The sequence below is a fragment of the Zootoca vivipara genome, chromosome 1, assembly GCF_963506605.1.
Source record: "Zootoca vivipara chromosome 1, rZooViv1.1, whole genome shotgun sequence".
Taxonomy (NCBI): domain Eukaryota; kingdom Metazoa; phylum Chordata; class Lepidosauria; order Squamata; family Lacertidae; genus Zootoca; species Zootoca vivipara.
Genome location: NC_083276.1, coordinates 76,482,642 through 76,507,587, shown reverse-complemented (window position 1 = coordinate 76,507,587; position 24,946 = coordinate 76,482,642). Strand labels below are relative to the sequence as shown.

The 24,946-nt window shown below is 42.9% G+C and overlaps 2 protein-coding genes across 4 annotated transcripts; one reads left to right on the top strand and one right to left on the bottom strand.

Moving 5' to 3' along the window:
- Positions 1–1,076: 1,076 nt before the first annotated feature.
- TALDO1 (transaldolase 1) lies at positions 1,077–11,963 on the top strand. The gene is made up of 8 exons (XM_035122172.2): positions 1,077–1,345; positions 6,855–6,978; positions 7,288–7,395; positions 8,272–8,403; positions 8,714–8,889; positions 9,050–9,247; positions 11,240–11,385; positions 11,826–11,963. Exons 1-8 carry the CDS (start codon positions 1,249–1,251, stop codon positions 11,856–11,858), a joined length of 1,014 nt encoding a protein of 337 aa, XP_034978063.1. The 5' UTR covers positions 1,077–1,248; the 3' UTR covers positions 11,859–11,963.
- On the bottom strand, positions 7,270–22,818 carry GATD1 (glutamine amidotransferase class 1 domain containing 1). Of its 3 annotated transcripts, none has more exons than XM_035122192.2 (8): positions 22,405–22,818; positions 21,314–21,390; positions 20,405–20,510; positions 18,328–18,435; positions 17,247–17,341; positions 16,392–16,485; positions 15,340–15,451; positions 7,270–13,500 (listed from the first exon to the last, which is right to left on the bottom strand). In XM_035122192.2, the coding sequence occupies exons 1-8, from the start codon at positions 22,523–22,525 to the stop codon at positions 13,494–13,496; spliced, it is 720 nt and encodes a 239-aa protein (XP_034978083.1). In that variant the 5' UTR covers positions 22,526–22,818; the 3' UTR covers positions 7,270–13,493. The 3 variants fall into 3 exon arrangements, with proteins under 3 accessions (XP_034978083.1, XP_034978075.1, XP_060132487.1); XM_035122184.2 differs by having other exon boundaries at positions 7,270–13,503; positions 22,405–22,816; XM_060276504.1 differs by lacking the exons at positions 20,405–20,510; positions 21,314–21,390; positions 22,405–22,818 and adding an exon at positions 18,873–19,214 and having other exon boundaries at positions 7,270–13,503.
- Between the last annotated feature and the right edge of the window lie 2,128 nt (positions 22,819–24,946).

Below are 24,946 nucleotides of genomic sequence, written 5' to 3'. Positions count from 1 at the left end.
TCAATGGAATGTGAGTAGACACAGTTAGTGTGTGTGTGTGTGTGTTGTACACAAGGATGTTGGTGGCAAAGCTTGCCACTTATTTTTCACACTTTCAGTGCCTGCATGTTCAAGCAAATGCCAGAACGAGCCTACAGAGATTTGTAATTCTTTACACGACATGTCCTTTCAAGAACTACCAGTTCCTTGTACTTAGGCAGGAGGGGTGAAGTCAGTGGGAAGGAGAAAGCACCATAATAATCAGGGACATTGATTCCAGTGATGAATGGCAGATCCAAGCCATTCATTTAAAGCACACGACTTTCTCCCTTGCAGACCCTTGAGTAGAGTAAACGTCTGTGTTCACACGGGCACACAGTTCAGTCGCCTAGGTAGTTCGTCTACTGAGTGTGTTCTTGAAAGAGAAATTGGCTTTAGAAGATAATTCATGATTTTGCAGTGAAAAGGGCTAGAAAATTATGTTTTAAGGTATATGTATTTTTAAAAATTGCTTCTGCCTAGTTGGACTATTAGCAAGCTTCATAGGACTCTCTTCCAGGCTTCGTATTATTTATTTTAATTCCGAAGTTGCCCTAAATAATTCATGATATTCTAGGTGTGGGTGGGTGTAGCGCATGCTACAAGTGAGCCGCAGTCAGGCTGCCGCAGGAGAAAAACAAGGCGAGCGCTCCATAAACTACGCTGACAGATCATCCACCACCTTCCGGCTCCTTTAACTACTTTTGAACGCTGTGAGCCTTCACGTGACCCGCACGAAACCACAGAGAGAGAGACGGAGGGAGTGAAGCCGCTTTTTCCATTCGCCGCCGCCTCCCCCTCCTGCGATTGGTTGCTTCCCTCTCCTCACGCGGCCTCCATTCGCTCGTCCTACGGTCAGCCACTGCCCGCGATTGGCTGCAGACCTTGAGAAGCAATGCCGCTCGGCCTCGCTCTCCCGCCCGCGCTTTCCACTCAAGCCCCTTTGCGCAACCTCTTCCCTAGTTAGCTGGTTCTCTTTTCGAGGAGGCGGGCTGAAGAGAATGGGAGAAACCAGTTCGGCAGCGGCGCAGGCGCCTCTTCTTAACCCCGCCCCTGCCTGTAGCCCCCGCGCGCAGAAGCCGCCTCGGTCGCAGCCTGTCACGCGCAGCCCTTGAGTGGCGCGAGCGGCCGCAAGAGAGGAAGGGCGGAAGAAGGGCGTGCGTCCCTTGCCAACGCTTCTGTCGGAGGGCGCACCTATATATAAAGGGTCTCGCGAGGTGCAAGTGGACCATGTCGGTTTCCCCCGTGAAGAGGCAGAAGATGGAGTCGGCCTTGGAGCAGCTCAAGCAGCACACCACGGTGGTGGCCGACACAGGGGACTTCCATGGTGAGGGCGGCGAGAGGGAGAGGGGTCTCTGAGGCTGCAAGCGCTGCGCTCCCGGCTGCTTCAGCAGTTTCCATGCCTCGGAGGAGCCGGGTGCGCGGCAGGGGGCCGTCGGTCCCGCGCAGATGTGCCGGGTCTCGCTCTGCTTCTTTGGCAGCTGGGTGCAAGAGTTCAGCCTCGGGTTCCGGGAAACCGGCTCATGGCGTCGGGTGGGAAGGGGAGACGCAGGTGAAGCAAATTGGATTAACAAGGCTTTCTTGGCCAAGCCGGCCGCGCTGCTTCCGTGGGGAGGAGGCAGCAACGCCGGGCCCCTCCCGCTGCTCAAAGGGTCGTGGAAAGGGCATAGGTCAGCTGCTGCATCTCTTTTGGATTTGCGTCCCTGAGTGAAATCCGGCAAAGTAGCTCCTTCCCTCCCAGTCTGCCGCTTGACTTCGATCATTTGTTTAGGAGCATATTAGTTGTTCGGTGGTTGCTGCCATAGCTGCCTAACCCGAGACGGCAGAGTCAAAGTTAGTTTTTTGGGGGGGCGGGGGGTGCGCGCCGCGTGCTTGGATTTATTTCGGTTCTTGCAAACTTCATGCACATCTGAAATGGACTTGTTCAAAGAAGGCTTGCACTTGCGTTTTAGTAGGTGCTGTTTGCAGCGCTCAGATTAATGGAAGCAGGCAAATCCATAGACCCAGTTAAGCTCCGAGAGTGGAGGAAGCAGTTGTTGAGCCGAGATCTTCATTTACTTTCTGCTAAACTGAATTACGTCAAATAATTATTTATGCAGTATAAATAAAATATTTTTAACAGTAGCCAAAGCGGGCAACATAGTAAAAGAGCCAATGATTTCAGTAGGACTACTGTTAAGAACGACTTGATTGGATATAATCCACAGTTTAATAATTACTTCCCTTCTTCGGGGATCACTCATAGCCGAGGTACACTGGGCACCAGCTCCAAGTCTAAAAGTTAAAGCCTGTTGCTTCATGAAGTCAATGAATTGCAGGTTGTACTAGGATGCTGTGATACAGGTTCTTGGCCCAGCACTCACTATGACCTGCAAATCCCAACTCAGTTCTTGTGTGTTGTAATGAAGTATGCTGTTCACTAACAGAAAATATAGTTTCTGATAAAAATTGTTTCAGTAATGAAATAAGTTTTTAAATGAAGTTAATCTGAATGCATCCATGCCCATAATTGAAGGCAGAGTTGTATACACTTTGCTGTATAGAATTTGGAACTGTTTGCCAAATGCAACATTTCTTGATTCAGAATTTAAATTGCTTAAATGCAGCCTTGCCTTTTTTATAGCAAGTATGCACAGCCCAAAATAAAAGCTGTACTAAACAGACAAGGTGTATTTTGTAAACAGTCTTAACAGGTTACTGCATCCTGCTAATGATTACTGAGTTGGCAAATGCAGAATGGAGAAAATCCTGAAAATTATGAATAAGAAATTTTGGGACAGGAGATTCCCTGTGTTGTGTATTGTAATCTGTTAAAGTTTCATTATAATGAATAAGAAACGTTTCACAATGTATTTCAAATTTGAAGCATTATGGAAAGGGAAGGAAGTGGCTTAAGGTGAAGAAACAAAACTAGACCTGCATTGCTACTGAATATGTATAGTGTCAGAGATATTGAAATTAGCCTTGTCAAATAACTCACTTCCAAAATGGGCAGAATTGTGTGTAGCCTCTTTCTGTTGAGGGTAACTTGTTTGTCAATCACTGAAAACTAATTTTGTGCTTGAGGGCTGCTGTGTTCATCCAGTTAACATTGCATAACATAGCTAAGAATTTCACAGAAGTTGATGGACATGTTGCATTATTGTGATGCCACTTGTGCAACTTTGGAGAGAAAACTGGCATGTCCTTAGGGTAATTTGGAGATGGTTATCAGTACAAAGGCATTTCAGTTTACAATGACTATCCTTCAGTAACACCCAGTTGCAGTTTCACCACATGAAACACATCCTTCTAGTGTGTTGTTGCCTTCAGATTTTCAAAATGGTTTCACCAGTTTAAGGAGCAGCTGCATACAGAGCATGTTACAGTTATCCATCCTTGAGCTTACCAGCATGTGGCCATAGCTGGTGCACCAGTCAAAAGTTGGTAAAAGGTTGCTGGCTTTGGGGGGCACTTGGATCTCCATCAATGATGGTTCTACAAGCACCATGAGACTATGCATCTACTTTTTAAGGGGAGTGCAACCCCATCCAGTCTGCCTGTTTCCTGCACCTGGAAGCCACCCAGCCATGGAATCTTTGTCTTGTAAGGATTCAGCTTCTAGTTATTGGCCCCCATCTAGCCCAGGTATCAGTTCAGGACTTGTACATTCTTACCTGACTTGGGAGAGGGAGGGGGTGTCTTCAAGTTTGTGCTTTACATACTTGAGGAGACCCATCAAACTTCACATAGTTCCCTACTTTAGTCATTAAAAGTAAACACTTGAGCTAGTATTTAGCAAATCCATAGACCATTTTTCTGTATGAACAACAGTAAGAGGGTTGGGTAGAAGGTAAACTGTGATCCAGTAATGGACCAGTGGCAAAGTTTTAGCTGGGTTTCTTGTATATGTCTTCCTTTTGTAAACATTGTAGGAATGCACTCCTGCTTTATACATTCAAAATATTCTGGTAGACCACTATTAATATGTAGTGGCTTTACTGGCTTGGTTTGCATGTCATGCTGTGTCACATCATGGCTCATTACAAGTACATGAGTGTGTTGGATCTTGGAGAGGAGCTTACAGCCACTTCACTCCACTGGTCCTTTTTGCTGCTGGGTCAAGCTGTCCAAAGTTTGGCTTAGTGCAGTGGCTCATAAAGGTAAAGGGTAAAGGGACCCCTGACCATTAGGTCCAGTCGCGGACGACTCTGGGGTTGCGGCGCTCATCTCACTTTACTGGCCGAGAAGCCTGGCGTTTGTCCGCATACAGCTTCTGGGTCATGTGGCCATTATGACTAAGCCGCTTCTGGCGAACCAGAGCAGTGCACGGAAACGCAGTGGCTCATAGATTTTGCTAAATGCAGTAGTCTCCATCCTTGTGCCCATGGGCACCATGATGCCCATGGAGGTTTCCAATGGTGCCCCTGTGAGGTGCCCCAGATTATGTGCTTTCTTTCTTTTTAAAGCAACTCTGAAAAGAAAGCTATGGAGCAAAATGCAGTAGTACTTTCTAAGTGATTTTTGTGAAATGAGAGTAGTGTTGCTATTTTTTCCTGTTAATAGACAGCAACTCTGTGTGTTGGAGAGAGAGAGATTCATAATCAGGACCAACAGGACATAGCTGACTTCCACTGGTAAGGATTAGGTTGTAGGGGGTGGTTATATCTCTCTCTTAGGCCATGCTGCCTTCATGACAGACATTTTGTGACTGGTGCTCCCAGCACACACTCCAAATTCACAATGTGCCCACTAGTCCAAAAAATGTTGGTGACCTCTGACTTAGTGTGATGTAAATCAGATCATTAACTGCACAAGACTGAAGTTGTTCCATATCTAAACTATGAGACCCTTCTGCTTTAAAATAATTTAGCTCTTCGAAAATAAAAGTTCAACTGTGCTTTGTTAATCTTGGGTGTTGTGCTGCATAACTATTGTCTGGAATAAAACTGAAATGCTACAAAGAGGTATGAATAGTGGGTGGAACATTGTTTACTTTAGCTTGCAATGAGTAAGCATTTTTGTTCCTTGATCTAAGTAGTTGGATCAAGCATTTAGATTCTAAAATTCTCATGTCTGAGGGATTACACACTACAATGTGCATACTAATGTGCAGTAAAAGCCAGAATTCAGGATTTGTGAGTGATAAAATATTACAGAAAAGGGGAAGTGGCATGCAGTATTAAGGCAGGGAAAGGAGATGAAGGAAGTAATACTTCCTCATTCTTCAAAAATAAGGAAGTTCATACATTGAGTAGTTTTCATAACTTGACTTCTTCATTGTTGGTCTTAATTTTGCCCAACTGCTTTCTCCATGTTCTGAACAAATGGTTATTATTAACAAACTTGTGCTAAAACTAACAATTACATACCGTAGATGCCAGTTGCGAAGAACAGACCTAACCAAGTACTGTAGGTAATGACACACAGCAGATATACTGGCTGTATCTCTTATGTAAGTTAACTGGTCCTTGCTAGGGAGAGGCAAGATGGTGGGGAAACAGTACAAACCTCCATTTTCTGTCCTTACGTTGATTCCTATGTGGCAAATATGAAGTTTGTTATACCTGTATCTTTAGCAGTGTAAATTGCATGAGTTCTGTGGGCAGGTAAGGTAAAAAGGACAGTTAAGTCCAGTCAAAGGCAACTATGGGGTGCAGCACTCATCTCGCTTTCAAGCTGAGGGAGCTGGCGTTCGTCCAGACAGCTTTCCGGGTCATGTGGCCAGTATGACTAAACCGCTACTGGTGCACGGAAGACCATGACAAGTGCCAGAGCGCATGGAAACACCATTTACCTTCCCACTGCAGCGGTCCCTATTTATCTCCTTGCACTGGTGTGCTTTTGAACTGCTAGGCTGGCAGGAGCCGGGACAGAGCAACGGGAGCTCATCCAGTCACAGGTATTCAAACTGCCAACCTTCCAGTCAGCAAGTCCAAGAGGCTCAGTGGTTTAGACCACAGCACCACCTGCTCCCTGTGGGCAGGACCACTGAAGGGATGGAGCAATAGAACCTTGTCCATTCCTCTTTCCTCTTTGTCCATTCTGTGCCCTTGTCACACATCTCACTATTGTCTTTCATATTGTTATAACCTGTGCTAGCAGTGCTTTCCCTCTGCCTGGTGCAAGTATCTACACCAGGCATCCCCAAACTGCGGCCCTCCATATGTTTTGGCCTACAACTCCCATGATCCCTAGCTAACAGGACCAGTGGTCGGGGAAGATGGGAATTGTAGTCCAAAACATCTGGAGGGCCGAAGTTTGGGGATGCCTGATCTACACCAAAGTGAATCATTTACACCAGCTCAGCTGGGGCATACACCACATCCTAACTTATCCTAGCTGGTGTATTTGGGAGTCAGGGTTGTGCCTTTAGACTGGTATACCAAACTGTCCTGAACAAGGCATAAAATTTGAAGTCATGCTATGTTTTTTGTATGGAGAAACATTCTGGCATATGATGCCCTAAAGTAAAGAGACCCCTAACTATTAGGTCCAGTCGTGACCGACTCTGGAGTTGCGGTGCTCATCTCGCGTTATTGGCTGAGGGAGCCGGCGTACAGCTTCCAGATCATGTGGGCAGCATGACAAAGCCACTTCTGGCAAACCAGACAGCTCAGGTTTGCCATTTGAGAACTAGGCTTCCAATTCTTAGTCATTGTGGGGTTCAGCCACGCTGTATACAGCAATCTGACTAATTTATTCCCAAACTTGGCATCTGCTTAATTGTTGTTAACAAGATTATGCTTCTGGAATAGCAAATTAGCTAAGTTTGCTCCACCCTATCCCAGCTTTAAAATAAATTATTGCCATGCTAGTCAACCAGGTTTTTTTCTGATTGCTTTTGTCTCCCATAGCTATTGAGGAGTACAAGCCTCTGGATGCCACCACCAACCCTTCCCTGATACTTGCTGCAGCCCAGATGCCATCCTACCAGCAATTGGTGGAAGATGCTATTGCATATGGGAGGAAACTTGGTGGGTAAGTCCAATAGTATTCTGTCAAAGGGAAGATGGTGGGTAAGTGTATTCATATTCAGACTTGGCAGCTATGACCCCTCATGATGGTACCATTGCGTGTTTTCTTCTGGCCCTTCTGTATTGTAACTTAACAGCATGTCATCTCCCTCCAAGTAAAGGTTATAGCTATCAGAAACAAAGACCAAACCATAGTGCAAACAATTAGCCATTCCCAATTGAGCTGTGGCCAATTTTATTTTATTTTTGACATTATCATCACATAATCATTATTTTTCCTGGATATTCATTATTCTCTTTTATTTATTTCCAGGTCAGAAGATGACCAAGTTAAAAATGCTTGTGACAAGCTTTTTATATTGTTTGGGGCAGAAATACTGAAGAGGATACCTGGCCGTGTGTCCACAGAAGTAGATGCAAGGTGTGTGTCTCCTGAATTGCCTTCTAGGTCTCTGCCTTAAAATAAAGGAACCCAGCTGCTCATCAGTTCTTCAGCTGAGGCCCTCTTGTGTAATCAATCTTGGCATAATTCCTTGTTGGGACTAGTGGGAGGAGGGCCTTCTCGGTAATCATGCCTAAGCTCTGGAGTTCTTGCTCATGCCTTCATCACCACTATGATCTTCTACCGTGTGGGGAAGATCTTGGAGGTGTTTAACTTTGTGAATAAGATGCTTGCCAGCTCTATCCTAAGCTGTTCGTTAATTATGTTGGTGATGTTATTTATGCTATTACTTTTATAGAATATGAGTTTAATTTTTTGTTTTGCTTTTATTATGCTAGCCACTTTATTTTTAGGAAAGGGAGGGTGTAATTTAATACATTCATTCATTCATACATACATACATCATAGAATTAGTAGAAAAGTGCCTGCACACCATATTGCCATGAGTACACATATTGGAAAGATGTGCTCCTAACGGGGGTATAAAGAGCAAAATAGACATTGTCACATAAGGGAAAGTGCTGACTTGGCAAATTATTCTGCTCAATACTTTGTCTTAAAAGTTCTGTTTAGCTGGACAGAGGAAATCCCAGAAAATTCAAAGAGACACCATTTTTTCTTTTTCCAAAATAACAAAACTTTTAACAAGTTATGCGCTAAGGTCTCCTCTCCACATAAATACAAACCAATAGATTTGTAACACTTCAAGCTTAAACACATTAATGCCGAATGATTTTCTACCTACTGAGCTAGTACCCACGATTAATGGAGAAATACTATACAGTTAACTAAAAACCAAAACAAAACCAAAGATGAATGCTTGCACATTAAAAAAAAAATTCCTTTGGTTTAAAGGTTGTCTTTTGACAAGGAAGGCATGGTGAAGAAGGCCAGACACTTCATAGATCTTTATAAAGAAGCAGGAATTAGTAAAGATCGCATCCTCATCAAGCTGTCTTCAACATGGGAGGGCATTCAGGCTGCCAAGTAAGTTTGTACCTTATGTGTTAATGTAGTATAGATGCAATATAATCTAATACTAAGCAGTCACCTCTTATTTTCAATTGCCTGCTCCTATCCAGACTGAAACACCTGTAATTCAGTTTCTGATATGAAACTAGATTTTTAGAGCTGGAGGTTGTTTTTTGTGGGGTAAATACTGACAAATCAATAATTTCTAAAAGTTAGTAATCTGAAAATGTATATATGTAGTAAATTCTTTATTCCTTTTTTCCCAGCAGTATAATTATAGTTGGTGGGGGAAGTAATTCTGTTCTAAGGCTGTATCTTTTAACAGGGTTCTTGAAGAGCAGCATGGGATCCACTGCAACTTGACCTTGCTGTTTTCCTTTGCTCAGGCTGTTGCCTGTGCAGAAGCAGGAGTCACACTCATTTCTCCTTTTGTTGGGCGTATCCTGGATTGGCATGTAGCAAATACAGACAAGAAGACATACGAGCCATCAGAAGACCCAGGTAATGGTGACAAACATTAAGATTTTAACAGTCACACCAAATGCTTAGTTTTTTAGGAGGAAGGTTTTTTTAAAGAGTTGAGGTCTGAGAGTTTATTCAAGGTTAAGTAATTTGCATAGTATTTTTTTATAAAAAAAACCCTACTCCATATTCTTTATAGGTGTGAAAAGTGTCACTAAAATCTACCATTACTACAAAAAGTTTGGCTATAAAACTATTGTGATGGGAGCTTCATTTCGAAACACCGGAGAAATCAAAGCACTGACTGGTTGTGACTTTCTCACCATTTCACCGAAGCTTCTGGGAGAGCTCAGTAAAGATAGCAGCAAGCTAACCCCGATGCTCAATGTCAAAGATGGTAGGTTGCCTTCTTTTATATATTGTGTGTGATAGTCTTGCAATATATTTTACTAAGGATGATTAACTAGGATGACAATCCGACATTTGTTCATTACAATGTCCTCCAAGTGTTTAAGGGTTGACTTCTACTTAAGGAATACCTTAATTGCTTTACCCTGTTATCACTGTACAGTGGTACCTCGCTAGACGAATGCCTCTCAAGACAAAAAACTCGCAAAATGAAAGCGTTTTGAGATTTCAATGGAGACTCTCAAGACAAAGTTTCCTATGGCGCACTTCGCAAGACGAATTTTTTTCGCCCCATAGGGTGCTTCGCAAGATAAATCCCCCCCCCGGGTCTTGCGAGGCACCCTATGGGAAACCGCACTTCAATGCGTTCCTATGGGAGCCGCTTCGCAAAACGAATTTTTCGCTATACCAAGCGACTTGCGGGACGAATTAAATTCGTCTTGCGAGGCACCACTGTATATATCTTTGAAGCATTTTAAGGAGCTGTGGCTCCATGCAGAATCAGGCATCAGAGGGATTGTAATACAGTGGTACCTCAGTTTACAACCACAAGTGGTTCCGGAAGTCTGTACTTAAACTGAAGCGTATTTAAACTGAAGCGAACTTTCCCATTGAAAGTAATGGAAAGTGGATTAATCCGTTCCAGACGATTAAAAACACCCCCTAAAACAGCAATTTAACATGAATTTTACTGTCTAATGAGACCATTGATCCATAAAATGAAATCAATAAAACAGTACAAAATGAAAATGTGATTTTTTTTTCTTACCTGGGCTGCTGATAGTCATTGTTTGGATGGGGACTCGGAGTCCTCTTCCACATCGGAGTGCTTCCGTGGCTGTGGACCAGTCGCGGATGCCTCCGTGAAGGCCCGGGGCGAAGGCCCAGCCTCCCAGAAGGCATCAAAGCATCTATGACTGGGCCACAGCTGCAGAAGCGCTCCCATGGCTCCACAGAGGCCGGCCTTCACGGATCCATGGGAGAGCTTCCGTGGCTGCGGCCCAGTCGCAGATGCTCTGATGCCTTTGCGGAGGCCGGGCCTTCGCTTCGTGCCTTCGTAGAGCCATGGGAGTGCCTCCGCAGCTGCAGCCCAGTCTTCAGGCCTTTGCGGAGGCCTCCGTAGGCCTCGGACACCTCATGTTACTTACTTCTGAGTCACAGTCATTCGTAAACCGAAAATTCGTAAACCGAGGTTCCACTGTAGACCCCAGAGCTGACGTGGAGAATGTGTTGGTTTTTGTAATCTTTTATTCTAAACTTTCTCTGGTTGAACAAATTTATTCTCTGGATAAGATCAGATGGGATTTGGAGTAAATGAGAAACACTGTTGTCAGCTCATCTTTTTGATAATCAAATATCCAAAATAGTTTTTAGATCAGTATGTTTGCTCTTGTACTTAGGTTGCTGAACCCAAGTACAGCAACCTACTGTGGAGCTTAAAGCACAACACTGAGGGCCTTCTGGTGGTTCCCTCACTGTGAGAAGCCAAGTTACAGAGAACCAGGTAGAGGGCCTTCTCGGTAGTGGCGCCCGCCCTGTAGAACGCCCTCCCACCAGATGTCAAAGAGAACAACTACTACCAGACTTTTAGAAGACACCTGAAGGCAGCCCTGTTTAGGGAAGTTTTTAATGTTTAATAGACTACTGTACTGAGTGGCTGGGGAAACTCAGCCAGATGGGTGGGGTATAAATAATAAATTATTATTAAAATTTTCTATATTGCACTTCATCTGAGGATCACAGGGTGGTTTGCATTAAAAAAACGCAAATATACATACCATGAACTCTGTACAGCTGGTTTTGTAAGAGTTCAGAATAAACATTTGCTGTGGGCGCTGTGCAAAGTTGAGCAGCAATTGCTGTCTTAGCATTTAGTGATGGGATGATTTTGCGAAAAGGACTGCACCCATTAAGAGCTGTTCTATCCAAATGACCTGCTAGATTTCTAAGATTCAGTAGCTTCGTGCATTCTTCATTTCAGCTCAGGCATCTGACCTGGAGAAGATCCATCTGGATGAGAAGACATTCCGTTGGCTCCATAATGAAGACCAAATGGCTGTGGAGAAGTTGTCTGATGGGATCAGAAAGTTTGCTGCTGATGCAGTTAAATTGGAGCAGATGATAAAGGTAACATTAAGAGGGTTTTATCTTCTTACAGTCTGCTATACATTAGTTCATATAATGATTTGGCTTATTTGCTGTTTCAGTTTCATTTCTAACCGTTCACCAATGGAGAGGATTAAAACATGTTAATTCCATAAGACTAACTGGATATTAGAGATCAACATTATTGGTTAGAACTGTCGATATCCATTTAGAATACTGAATTTAAACAGTGCTTTGCTTTCTCTTGCCTTTAGGAAATTTTTAAGTAAGCAGATTAGGTTTTTATTATATGAAGCAGTGTAAAATGTTCATAAAATAAGTATTAAATTGATGAGATCTATTAAAGCCTAATCCATACTGTTTTTCAATTTTAGAAGTTGAAAACTTACACATGTGAAACTATTTTCTGGATGTTTCATGATTTGCCTCCTGTTAAATGCCTGAATTTTTTCTTCTCTTAGGAACGAATGTTCAACGCTGCAAATGGAAAGTAGGCATGACAAACGTCTTGGAAGCTGTATGGCTGTACAAGCTGCATATGAATGGATTTTCTGTATTCCAGGCTTTTTATATGATTTTGCAAACGTAACACATTCTCAGTGTGTTTGGCGCTTTTGTATATCAAAATTGATACTGCTGTGGGGGGAGTTGCAGATGACTAAAGGACCAATTGACTGGAAGGGTTCCCTTCAAAATGATGGCGATAGTGGTAATAATAAAAAGTATTGTGGTATAACAATGCTTTCACTTATTTGTACAAAGTAATAGGTATGATGTTTCATTCCTACTTCCTAGAAAGGATAAGTTGATATTGTCTACACTTACCATAATGCAGAAAGTGTGTTGAAGAATTCTCATCAAAATAGTTGAAGACTTTATGCTTGTGGATGGGGTTCATAGCACTAAGCAAGATGTTTGTTTTCTTACATACAATTATGATTACTAACCTAGCTCCACCAAATGAACTTGAATAAGCATCTGACCAAACAATGATTAAGGATCTCCAATTATGGTTTGAAGTGAGACTTGCAAACTGTAATTGTAATCATGATTTGATGTCTGAATTGATGAGAGTTTGGTCTCTTAGGAATGCAGCACTTAGGTAGCTGTAATGTAAACTTCATGTTTGGAAATTCAAATGGCGGCTTGGTATGGTACCAGTATATTGTATGACTAGAAATCTGCCCTGTAGTCCTATACATGGTTTACAATACCTAAGCCAGGCTTAACAGGTAAATTAAAATTGATTTCACAAAAAACATAGCCAAGCTGCTACTAGCAGCTAATCATTTTGTGAAACAGCTATATTACGTGTTACTTCAAACCAGCCTTTGCCAATTTGAAGCCTTCTAGATGTTGCCTATTACAATTCTGATCAGCTACAGCCAAAAGTTCTTACACTACAAACTTTTAAGAGGGTGAAATTATATTTATTGAGTCCAACTTAAACAGGTTCTCTAACTTTCTTCTGTGGTCATTAAAAATGGACTTGTACAATCATGGGTGGTACAAAAAAACCTAAATGAAATTATCTTTTAAAAGCATTAAGCGAACCAACCAGCACACCTATCACCGCCCCAAGATTAAATGCCTTTCCATTCAATTGTTGTTTTCCACTTTATAGAATCTTCATGGTCTTTGCCTTACAAAAAAAAATTAGTTATTATCTAGAATAATTCTTGTAGCTTACTGAACTGAAGCTTATTTTAAATTTCAGGTAATCAAACTCAAAACTCCTAGGTGAAAGTGTAACAAATACTTTACTTTGTATTATCGTTAATTGCCACAACTGTAAACTCCTACCATATAGTCCTCCACAAGGGTTAGGATTTGGACACATGGATAACTAAAAAAGTAATAGCTTCAAAAATATCTTATTCAGGTGTTCAGCTGTTGACAGAGCTGCAAACCATGGTTTTTCATGCTAATTTTTAACCAGGCTTTTTAGAATCTGTATTAACACAAGATAGAACAATGTTTTTTTTAAATAAAGCAGGAAAACATAGTTCAATTAAGGGTTTTACCACATGATTTACAGTCCCCCATCCTTACAAATGTGCAGTGTTCTCCTTTCCATTTCTCAAAATCGAAAACTTCTTCTGTATTCATCCCATTTACAAAGAGCACCATCATTTTCTGCTGAATGAAAGTAGGACATAATAGTTAGATCACTGTAAACAGCTCACATCTAAACTACAGTAATAACTTGCTAGAAAAAAACCAAGCAGCTGAGATCTGCTTCATCTACTTATCCATAATTGACCAAGTTATTTTTAAAAAATGAAACTGCTACCCCATTAGCCTTTAATATATATTCATTTTTTCTTTGAAGAAAAAGATTGAGTTTGGCTAGCTGTAACCAAATAATTTTAATAATATAAAACTAGTCTTTTTCCCCCCCCCTCAGACATACCATATATGCCAGCTTATAAGGCGACTGGGCGTATAAGACAACCCCCTAATTTTCAAGTTAAAATACAGAGTTTGGTATATTATCGCCGTATAAGACTCTTCCACCGCACACCAAATAAAAATTGGAGAAACATCAGATTTGATTTCAATATGGTTATTTTAATTCAAATGCTCATGACATGCAGGTACCGGTACTCAGCAGGAAAACTGTCACTTATAAACATAAGCCACTGCCAGCAATAGACTCATGGTACAAGCGAAACCTTGTAAAAGCATTGGGGCACCAGGACCCAGAGAAGCAGTGTTCACTGTGACTGAAGAACCAGCCACCAGTACTATTGGGCCCTCTGGTATTGAGCAAGCCTAAATCAAATTAAACATGCACTGAATAATGCAAATAAGCAAAATGAAAATAGAAAGAAAATATGCAAGCTCAAAAGAGCCTGCATAAACTCCCCAGTGCTACGTGCAGTGCCTCCGCACAGCAAAACAGGGCAAGCTGCTCAAATGAATTAGAGGAAACAGGGGGCTTAAAAAAGGAACGAACAGAGCAAAGCCAGCTGATTCTGGCACTGCCTAGGAGGGGAAGAGAGCAATTGAGCGGTTAATATAAAGTCACAATAAAGATAAACACTTGTCCTAACGACCTTGGCAAAAGATGGGGGTAGAACAAACACCCCTGGACATGGGTAAAACGTGAAATACAAGTCCACTAAAGCATGGTGGGGGGATTTAAACTTAACCAGGGACCTCTACGCAAAGATCAAGCAAGCACTTGAAGCGGAAAAAAGGATTGCCCTCACAACATGGTGCTGGAAAACGGCAGCGAAATGCTGCTCAGGCGTCCCTGGAAAGGCAGTTAGGGAAACGCAGCGGCGAGGAGCAGGGAGAAATATAATAGAAAGTGGATGTTGGAAAAGGGACAGAAAGTTGCAACACACACCGCGAGTGAGAAGTGGGCTTTTCCAAACCTGGTAAAGTGACTCTGGCAAGCCAGCGGCTCGTGAGCAACAACACCGGCAAAGCTGCTCGTCTCCCTCCCTCCCCAGCTCGCTGTAAAGTGGCTCCTCCGTCTCCCTCCCTCCCGGCAAAGCGGTCCCCCCCCCAGCAGCAGCACCAGCAAAGCTGCTGCTCTCCCTACTCCCCGGCTCGCTGTCAAACCTTGCTTCCCTCTGCAATTTCTGGGACTTGCCGAGGCTCCGCAGAAGCGATTTCTGGCGCTGTGGACATGTTGGATATGGGCAGCGCGGCATCAGAAATCGCATCTCCGCATGTCTGCAGCTGCGCAGAAGCAATTTCTGGTGCCGCGCTGCCCATATCCAACGTGTCCGCAGCACCAGAAATCGCTTCTGCACAGCCGCGGACGTGATTCCGGCGGCGCTCGGCGAGTCCCCACGCCGGTTTAGTGCAGTGCGCGGGGGGCTTGCCGAGCAGGCAGCTCGGTTCACGGACCGGCGGGGCAGTACCCGGCGTATAAAACGAGCCCCGACATTGGAGAAGATTTTCGGGGGTTAGAAAGAAGTGGCACAAAATTTTACTGAAACTTCCCCCACCTTTTCTTACCTGCCATTGCAAAGAAAAACAAGGTTCTGGACAGCTGCAACTGTAGAATTTTCATTCTGTCCAGTGACAAGGTGTCTGTCCAATACAACATGCACTGCATCTGCTTTGCTGGCTGTATTGGGGGAAAATACTCATGTCTTAATTTACATACTACAACCTCAATTTCTCTGACATTTAAGAAAAACTATACACAAGTCTTTACTGCTGTTTATCGATTTAATTTCATCTTCCTAATAAGTTGATTTGTGGTTTTTTTTTTCAATCTCTTGCATTTTTATTGTCCTTTGCAACTTGTAAAACTCATTAAAAACCAAGCAATTATAGGGATATCTATAACATTGGCCAGGCTCAGGCTATGATTTAGATTATTGCATGTGAGCCACAGTCACTCTTGTGCTTGTCTTCCTTTCTCCTTAGTGGTTGATACAAATGGAATGAAATTTTCCTATTAATCTTTTAAAATGTTGCACAACTGTGTGCAAAAGCAGGCTGAGGGTATATAAGAACACAGTGAATCTTAACTTCTGCCTGCAACATCATTAAGGACCACTAGAGGGCTTTCCAGCAGGGCATTCAGATTCCACTCATGAACAAGCTTGACTTTATTTCTGAGATGGTCAGTGGCAAAGACTGAAATGGAGTTCCTGTGGGTTCAATTATGACAGGCATCCCCAAACTCAACCCTCCAGCTGTTTGGGACTAAAATTCCCATCATCCCTGACCACTGGTCCTGTTAGCTAGGGATGATGGGGATTTTAGTCCCAAAACAGCTGGAGGGCTGAGTTTGGGGGTGCCTGAATTATGAAATAGTTATGTTCAGCTCATCTCCAAGGTTGGGAGATTTACTGTGGAATGCTAGTCTGTTGTAGCTTCCACACTGCTGAATGTTTTAATGAGAAATTTTGTCAAACACTTTCTAACTTCCACTTTTAAGGTCTTACATCTGCATCAGATTTTGCATTGAAACAGTACAGCCCAAGCATTTCTTGATCACATTTACTTAATCAACTACTGATTAAAAACCTGTGGGAACAGAGCCTTAAATGACATACCGCTATAGATAGCTCCAGAATCTTTTGCAAAGTCCTCAAAGATAATAGGCAAACTGGCAAAACTAGGCAGTCTTATTAGTTCATACACACAGGGCTGGAAGATACAAGAAAACAATTATGTTACAAAACACGTAGAAGAAGATACTATTTTCGGTGGGCTACCCAACACCTTGACTGTCTGGATTCTTGCAAAGAATACAGGACTAGGTTGATCTTGGTCTGATGCAGCCAAGCAGTTCCTAACCAAGACTCAGGATCAAACCACACAAAATACATTAGTGGGTCACAGGACTTAATTTTAAAGGGAGGGGAGAAGAAACAAGGCTGAAGTGAACCTATCCCTGCAATAATTCAGAACACTCCTTTTATACTTGAGCATAAAATAGTTATTTAAGTAAACATGTACCTTTCTATCCCACCGGTATGTCAACAGAAAATTTAAGCACATGGTTTCCCTCACAGTTAGTAGTTAAAACTACATGGTGCATATGGCTATGTTCGTATTGATTATAGTGTGATCTTCTTGAATTATTTTTCTAAATTGCTTTGAGGAGTCTTTTGCCTATATAACAACTAAAAAAACCCACAAATAAATAAATACTGTTTTATCAGTCATTTCACCTTGCAATGACCCTGAATTACTGTAAATGCCAGTAAATATGTGCTTGGCTTCACTGAAAACTATAAAAGGCTTGGAGCAGATCTGTGGTTGTAATATGGGAAGCCCCGGGGGGGAAATCCACATATAAAATGTAGACAAAGGCTACTTCTTACGGGACTCATCAGAACAGAAACTTGAGTTTTAAAAGAGTGATATATGAAAAGTCGTTATTTGATTAAACATACTGCACCTACACCTGTTAAGCTGTATTCCTGAAATACCCAGGATTTGTCCTCATTTGTGGCACAGCACAAGGCAGCAGCTCCATGTCCAACAGCACAAATGGGTTCTACAAAGAAAAACACCTTTATCTAAAAATCCCTATTCAGAAAAATTACAACTGATTCCCCCCCCCCAAGAAGTTCAGTTATGCTACACAATATTCTTCCAATTTAGAAAACAGAATATAATTTTGATGTAAGGTTAGTTATTCATAGATATACCTGTTATGTTCATGTAAACATATTCTCTGTCTTTTACATATAATAAAACTTTGTTTAGAGATCTGAACGAATTTTTGTTCTAAGGAGAATTATTCTAAGATTCATTTCTAATTTCTCAATATTCCAGCTGACGAAGAATTGTCGAAACAGGGCCTTGTCCTGATTTTTACTGGAATTTATCTTTATTTGCCTTCAATACTGGGATTGATTCCTATTTGAACTCATCACACAAATAAAACCTTGTGAAGATTTATTTGAAATCCATTTTTCTTCTGGCCTGAGTTCTTGCAATTTACTGTTTATTTCTGCACTTTACCAAGAACTCCAATTTCTACTGGAACTATAATCACAACAATATCTCGAGGGCCACAGGTTCTCCAAATCTGATTCAAGGCATAAAAACCACTGGAGTATTAACGCACTCAGAATGACTGAGATTTGGCTGATAGCAAACATTGCCAGGGGGAGGAGGGGCTGTTCAGATCTCTAAACATAAAGTTTTATCATATGTAAAAGACAGAGAATATGTTTACATGAACATAACAGGTGGAAGATGTGGAAAGAAGTTCAGTGTTCGTATTTGTAGATTAAGCAATGCACATTCACAATGTTAGGTTCTAAACTGGCTACAATTGTTCTTATATTATTGAACTGAGTTTGCACTAGTTTGCTACTGTAACCACATTATCAATAATTTTCCTTAAGGCCTCCTGGATGTTCACCCCTACCAGAAAGAGAGATCTTAATTAGTCTTATAATTTCATATGCTTCCCAGTCTAAGATGCACAAAGTGTACAGAATAAAGCATAAATCCCCAAGGAAGTTTACTTACTGTTTTCAGAGCTGAAATGCTGCAATATTCTAGCTAAGTAACCATTGTTTGCCAGATCCACCATGGCACCAGGGCAGTCTGGAATCAACAAAGCATGGTATCTGGCACCTAGGGAGGAGGAAGAAGAAGCAAAGAAACTTATGACGTTTGCAAGTTCTTTTATTTCAAAACCAGCTAAAGGTTTATCAAGGTTGACACGCTAGCAGGGATGACTCCATGGGCTAGTGGGTACACCCCAAAATATTTCATGCAACCCCATTCACTCCCCCAGCTTTTAGTCACTAAAGTCCTATAAGGTGCCAATTAAATCCTTGCTCTCCTAGTAATGGCCTTTGCCTTCCCCTTCATTCCCCCAAACAAGTATTCCTGGAGTTGGCACTACAGGAACAGTGCCTATCTACAAATACATTTATGACCCCTCCCATATTCACTGCCCCCAGTGACCTGGCTCTTACTTTACCTGCTCCAAGGGCAGGTGTGATTTTGAAGGTGTGAAGAGTTGTTCCACCTTTTCCCTGTTCTGCCCATCAAGGGGATTACCATACCTGGAATGAGGGGTAGAGCCATTACTCCAAACCAATCACAGCCTCCAGGGTGCAACAAGGTGCAAGAGGTCAGCTTTGGAAACAACCCTGCAGCTGACTTCAGAAGAATAGTTGCTGCTCTCCTTCCCCACTGTGTCCCTTTCACATGCAGCTTTGTTCCCACAGCAACACTATCTCTAAGTGCACATAGGAACATAGCTGCCAAGTCTCCCGTATTCCCCAGGAAACCTCCATTTTTCTAGCTGTTCTAAGCTGAAAAAAACTGATTTTTTTTGTTTTTCCCCAGTTTATTCTGGTGCGGCGGCCATTTTGGAACTGGGCGGAGCATGCTCAGAAGTGACTTTTGATGCAGCTCTGCCCAGTTCCAAAATGGCTGCAGTGCGACTTCTGGTGCGGTGGCCATTTTGGAACTGGGCAAAGCAGCATCAAAAGTTGCTTCTGAGCATGCTCCGCCCAGTTCCAAAATGGCGGCAGCGCTACTTCCGGTCCGCTACTTCCGGTCCGGTCCCTTATTTCTCCCACAGGAACTTGGTAGGTATGCATAGGAATGATTCTTCATTATGGGGTAATTGGAAGGGGTGTGTTCAAGAAAACACTGGAATGGGCTCTATTGACCACACTCCGAAACTATTAAGAGCAGGCTAGATTCCCTTTGGCCCCACGGTTTTCTGTTTTGAGGTCACACTGAAACAGGACAAAATGTCTGAAAACTGCTCATGGCCATGTTTGCGTTTGCAAACTACAGACAAATCAATTGCCCATCAAATCAGATGGGAAAATGAGAGGCAACATTATGGAGGGGGCTGCCTTACGAGGATTTATGCTCCTATTTCAGCTGTTGTTCCTCCCCAAATGATCTGGTCACTGGCAGGAAAATGCCAATTCAGATGCAATGGAAAACCATGGTGAGCCTTGGGTTTAAGGCACCCTCCCATCACCATTTCCTTTGCAACCATGGTGCGAAAATTTCTATTTTAAACTAACCACAGTTCCCTCTGAGAGCTGAACAAAATTTGTTCAAGCTATGGTTTGAAAACAAGCCAGGATCCCAAACCACTCCTTGATCCTGGTTTGTTATCACAAGTTACAGTTGAAATAAACCACAGTTCACCAAGCTTAGATATCACAGGAAACTGCTGTCAGTTTAAAAGTGAAAGTGCTACTTTTCAGTTTCCCCTTGGATGCAAAGGAGTGGAGGAAAGAATGTGTGAGCCAAAGATCTGCCATGGCTTACTGTCACAGAAGGAAACCATAGTTCCCTACCGGTATCATATCTGAATACTCTCTGCCACAAATACAAGAGAGGCCTTGAGATTGTGGCAAACAGGAAAAAACTTCCTATCTAAATCATTGATAAAAATGCAAAAGAAACAGTAATAGCATCATTCTCAGCACATGCTCAACCATCACATTTAAAATCAATGAGTGCTTAAGTCTGACAGAGTTGGCAGCAAGGAACACTATACTGTGTAGATAAGAACAGTTTCTGCACAGAAAACAGACCTTGAGTTGCAAGTTAAAAGATACCTCACCATCAGTTGATTCCAGCTTGGCAGGATTTGCGTAAGATTTCATTCGGAAGTCCTGGATCCAACGCATGTTTGCCTCATTAACACCAGTGAAATCAATTGACTTTCCCTAGCAGAATCATTGTTCAAAGCTTAATTAATGAAAATATGTGAGGAAAGGCTAGTTAAATGCAAGAGTTTGTACATAGGCAAGATTTGATAAAAGCACCCATTTTTTAAAGACATACCATTTATTGGTGATTGGCTGAAATAAGATAGACAATTCATATGCAGACAAGTGGTTCTGATTTTGTAAAACATGCACAAAGCTACACATGTGAACAGCACTGCAGCTCAAACCTACGCCTCTCCCCTTCCCAAAGAACACAGCCTAAAACTAATTGTTTCCCGCTTAAAAGACCTATACAGTATTTACTGCCCTGTCTATTTCCAAAGTCAAGAGTCTGATGAAGACTCTGATGGTGGAAAGACACCCTCCGCCACTCAGGTAAGGAGAAAAGAGAGCAGGCTAGACTTCTCAGGTAAGATGGGAGGACAGGGATAGAGAACTTCATTTGTTTCTCTCATTGTCCATCTCATTGTCTCAACCCTTGCTTTTTCATGCAAAACCATTTGCAGTCGTTTTCGGTCATCAACAGCTATCAGTCAGTCAATCACCCACTTCCACCACCCTTCTGAGTGATACCCCCTCCCCTCCCCACCCCTTCTCTACATAAGCGCCTGGGGACTCCTATTTCAGCGTATCTGAAGAAGTGTGCATGCACACGAAAGCTTATACCAAAATAAAAACTTAGTTGGTCTTTAAGGTGCTACTGAAGGAATTTTTTTTGTTTGTTTTAAATGAGCCTAATATTACTGTCTGAAATCCATTGCAACAATATCCACAGTTAGGTATTAACATTTTTTACCTACCCCTGGAGTAGCAACCTGTAGATTAAAAGCAGAGCTTGCCAGGGTAAAAGAGTGAAGGAAGGAATCAGCAGATACCCCTGGAGAACAGGAATTAAACAAAATGCATGTTTCGTTTGTTTTCAAGTGCACATTTTTCACACTACCGTACTAATCTGCTATTGCTGGTGGTCATTCTTCTCCTGTAAGGTGCATTTTAATAATACACAATATTCTTAATATTATTGAAAAAGACAACCATCTTAGGATGTTGGTAGCTGCCCCAAACAGACAAGCAATTACATCAACATCTCATCAGTTTTACAACTCCAGGAGAGAAGAATTGTGACAAACTATTTCATGCAGCAGGAAAGATATGCAATAAGAAAAAGCCACATCATAAAAGTAAAAAAAGGGGAAGCAGAGCTTCAGGCAGGGAGCATTATTAAGTAGGTTGCATCCACACCATACATTCAAAGTATCCCTAAAGCACTTCAACAGACACAGAGAACTGCAGTCTGTTATGGTGGCTGACCTTACACAATAATTCTAATTCTCAGCATCTTTTAACAAACTGCAGTATCCTCCCCAAGTGTTTAAAGTGGCATAAGAGCATTTTCAATGTATGGTGTGCAAGGGGCAATCTCAACAACTCAGCTTCAAGCACAATTCGTACAATATGAGTGAGGGTTTCAGACTCATATCTGAGACTAAGAGTACAAGAATAAGAGTATGGCAGGTGTTCCGGATTGTTACAATACAAAAAAAGGATTGTCATGTTTGCTTGTGCAGGAAGGCAGGTTAGGCTTCCCTGTTTATTTTGCCAGGGCTCCTGCAACTCTTGCGCGACGGACAATAACAACAATTATGATAACGATAGAGAAATGACAAGGTGACCTCGCCCCGCCCTGCAGAAATGGGAATGCACCTGGCGTGGGTTGACGCCCCGCAGCATCCCTCGGGCGCCTCCATCCCGCCACCCCCGGGTCCTCCGAGCAAAATTCCCGCGGGAGCCCGCGCAGCTCCCTCTCCGCCACAGGCCGAGCAGAGAAGAGAAAAAGCTGAGGGGGCGCCCGCTCGCCCACCAGCCCGAGCTCGCTCTGCCCGCCTCTCACCTGCTGCGGCCGCGCTGGCCGCGATGAGACACGTCTTGCTGAGCCTCTCCGACATGGTGGCGGCGGCGTCCGCGGAGCCTCCCCGCGGGAAAGAGGAAGCAGGCGGCGGCCGCCTTCTCATACGCTCCCGGGCCGGCGGAGTTGAGGAAGCCTAGCAGCGCCTCGAGTGCAGGCAGAGAGGCCTATTCCCCTCCCCCCCTCTACGCCAGGCCGCGCTTGCGCTGCGCAGGCGCCATGATGCGCGCGGCCCCTGTGAGGCGGCCGCAGCTGAGGGAGACGGGCCAGAGGCGGGTGGGGGTCCCGGCAGGGCAGGGCGGTTCCACCCTCCGCCCGAGCGGGGAAGCGGATGCGATGCCTTAAAGGCGGCGGCGGCAGCAAGGGTGGATCCCTCCAGCGCCCGAAACAAAGCAGGCGGCTCTGGAGTCTGAGCAGACGCAGGGCTGTAAGGGGAAGGGTTAATCAGCCCCTGCGGAGGCTTTTCAGTTAATCAGCCACAAGCACCAGCTGCAGAGGGAAAGGAGGAGCCTTTTCTGCATTGGCTCTCCCAGGGAGGCTTACCTGGAGACAGAAAGTTCAGCTATATGGACCTTTGACTTGCTCCAGCAGGACCTTTATTTACCTGTTTAGGCTCGGAGAAATCAGGAACAGAATTGAGAAGCAGCACATTGACTATTACTGTCTGCTTAATTAATCATTTAAAAGCAGAATTCATGTATGAGGTTAATTTCATACCAAGGCTTTTTCTGACTGGTTGCTGAACCCGCATGGGACAACTTCTCTGGAGCAGGAAACTTGTTCTGTTGATTCCTTTTATTGATTTGTTCTCAAATTGAAAAATTGATAGTCTACTTGTCTGCTTATAGCTTTCAAAAACATGTGCACTGTCTTCTTAGCACCCAAAGACTCTGTTGGTAGAATACTGGGATTCTGTGTCATCATCAAATAGGTCCAAATTACATGGAGATAGGCTCAACAACAACAACAATAATTTTATTATTTGTACCCCACCCATCTCACTGGGTTGCTGCAGCCACAAGATAGGTTTGGGGTGCCAAATGCATACAATTAGTGCAGTAAAGTACCAGTTGCAGACAGGAGCCAAGTATCTGCAGGAGCACCTCCTCCAATACCAGTTGATTCAGTTCCTGAGACTGGGAGGCAAGGACAAGGTCCTGCTTGTGATCTTTGCAAGGCTTTGTTGCCCAGGAATGTGTAACAGAGTCTCCTTTGTGGTGCTACTCTGCCTTTGGAATTGCCCTCTCCCTGGACTTACATTTGACTTCCTCTTTTTTATATTCAGACACCAGTTGAAGACATTTTTGTTTACCCTCCCTTACAGAATGTGATTTTGTTGGTTTTAATAACTCACAGCTGAAACTGATCTATGTTTTAATGATTTTGTTATCATTTGTTGATAAATCTTCTTGTTTTATCTCTTATCATACATTACCCTGAGCTCCTTTTAAAGAAAGGGGGATTCATGAATGCAATAATTAAACAATCCATTGAATACACATTTTGTAATAAAAAGCTTGTTAATAATTAGTCTCAAGGTGCTATCAGACATATTTCTCTTTATCACAGATTAGCATGGCTTTTATATTTGTTTATATATTGCTTAATTACTATTCTACACAATATGAAGTTAGCCATTAGATTACTGCAGTGAACAAGTTATAGCTAGGCTGCATGGGTTGCCTAGTCGGAGAAAATAGAACTAGCCTGGGAAAAAATCATCTCTGTAAATGCTGTCACTTTTTATTTAGAGAACCAGGAGCTAATCATTCTTTCAAGAAGGATTTTGCCTGTTGATCCTAAAAAGTACAAAGGGGAGAAAGTACAGAATGACTAACTTCATGTGAGGTAATGACATAACACCAGTTTGTGTGTTTTCATTTACAGAGAATATTAATTTTAGCTCCCAAAGTATATTATATATGTCAATAATCTCCTGACACTCCACCAATTGTAGGGGGATTAATTCTTTGAGGAAGCTGAAACATTAGGCAAAGAGTTTGGCTCATTTCACAGAAGCAGGGGTGCCAACTTGAATAAAAAATTGGGGGGGGGGAGGTAAGCCCTGCCCCAATTAATTGATCACAAGATGCAGAGCACACACACCATTTGAATGACAATGCCCATTAACTTGGGGGAGGGCAGCTCCCTGAAATATTTTATTGGTGGGCCCAAGGTCCCTTTGAGTTTGCTCCTAGGCACAGAAGAAATATTGGTAGTGCTCAGAACCCTCCTGCAAGTAGAGAAAACACCTACATACAACCCGAAACAAAACAAACAGATTGAAAAAAAGCAGACCATATCTCTCCCCCCAAAAGAAACCTGGCAACCCCTCCAACCAAATGAAGAGCAACATTTTTATTTGGAGGGGCAAGAGGCCTTGGAGGGGAAAGTGCCCATGTCTGCCAAGTTGGGGACCTCAGTGTTAGAGCAAAGTGAAACACCGAGAGAGAGAAAATCCTGTATGCTGAGGGTAGACAACCTGGCGTCCTTCAGATGTTTATGAATTCACAGCTCCCATGAGCCC

Bases quoted from the DNA above. Each gene is read 5' to 3' on its own strand.
- TALDO1 (XM_035122172.2), top strand. From the start codon at position 1,249: ATGTCGGTTTCCCCCGTGAAGAGGCAGAAGATGGAGTCGGCCTTGGAG. The intron at 8,404-8,713 runs GTAAGTTTGTAC...ATCTTTTAACAG, and splicing joins GAGGGCATTCAGGCTGCCAA to GGTTCTTGAAGAGCAGCATG. The intron at 8,890-9,049 runs GTAATGGTGACA...TATTCTTTATAG, and splicing joins CGAGCCATCAGAAGACCCAG to GTGTGAAAAGTGTCACTAAA.
- GATD1 (XM_035122184.2), bottom strand. From the start codon at position 22,525: ATGAGAAGGCGGCCGCCGCCTGCTTCCTCTTTCCCGCGGGGAGGCTCC. The intron at 21,391-22,404 runs GTGAGAGGCGGG...CCTGTTCTCCAG, and splicing joins GGCCAGCGCGGCCGCAGCAG to GGGTATCTGCTGATTCCTTC. The intron at 17,342-18,327 runs GTAAGTAAACTT...TTTTCTTTGTAG, and splicing joins GCATTTCAGCTCTGAAAACA to AACCCATTTGTGCTGTTGGA.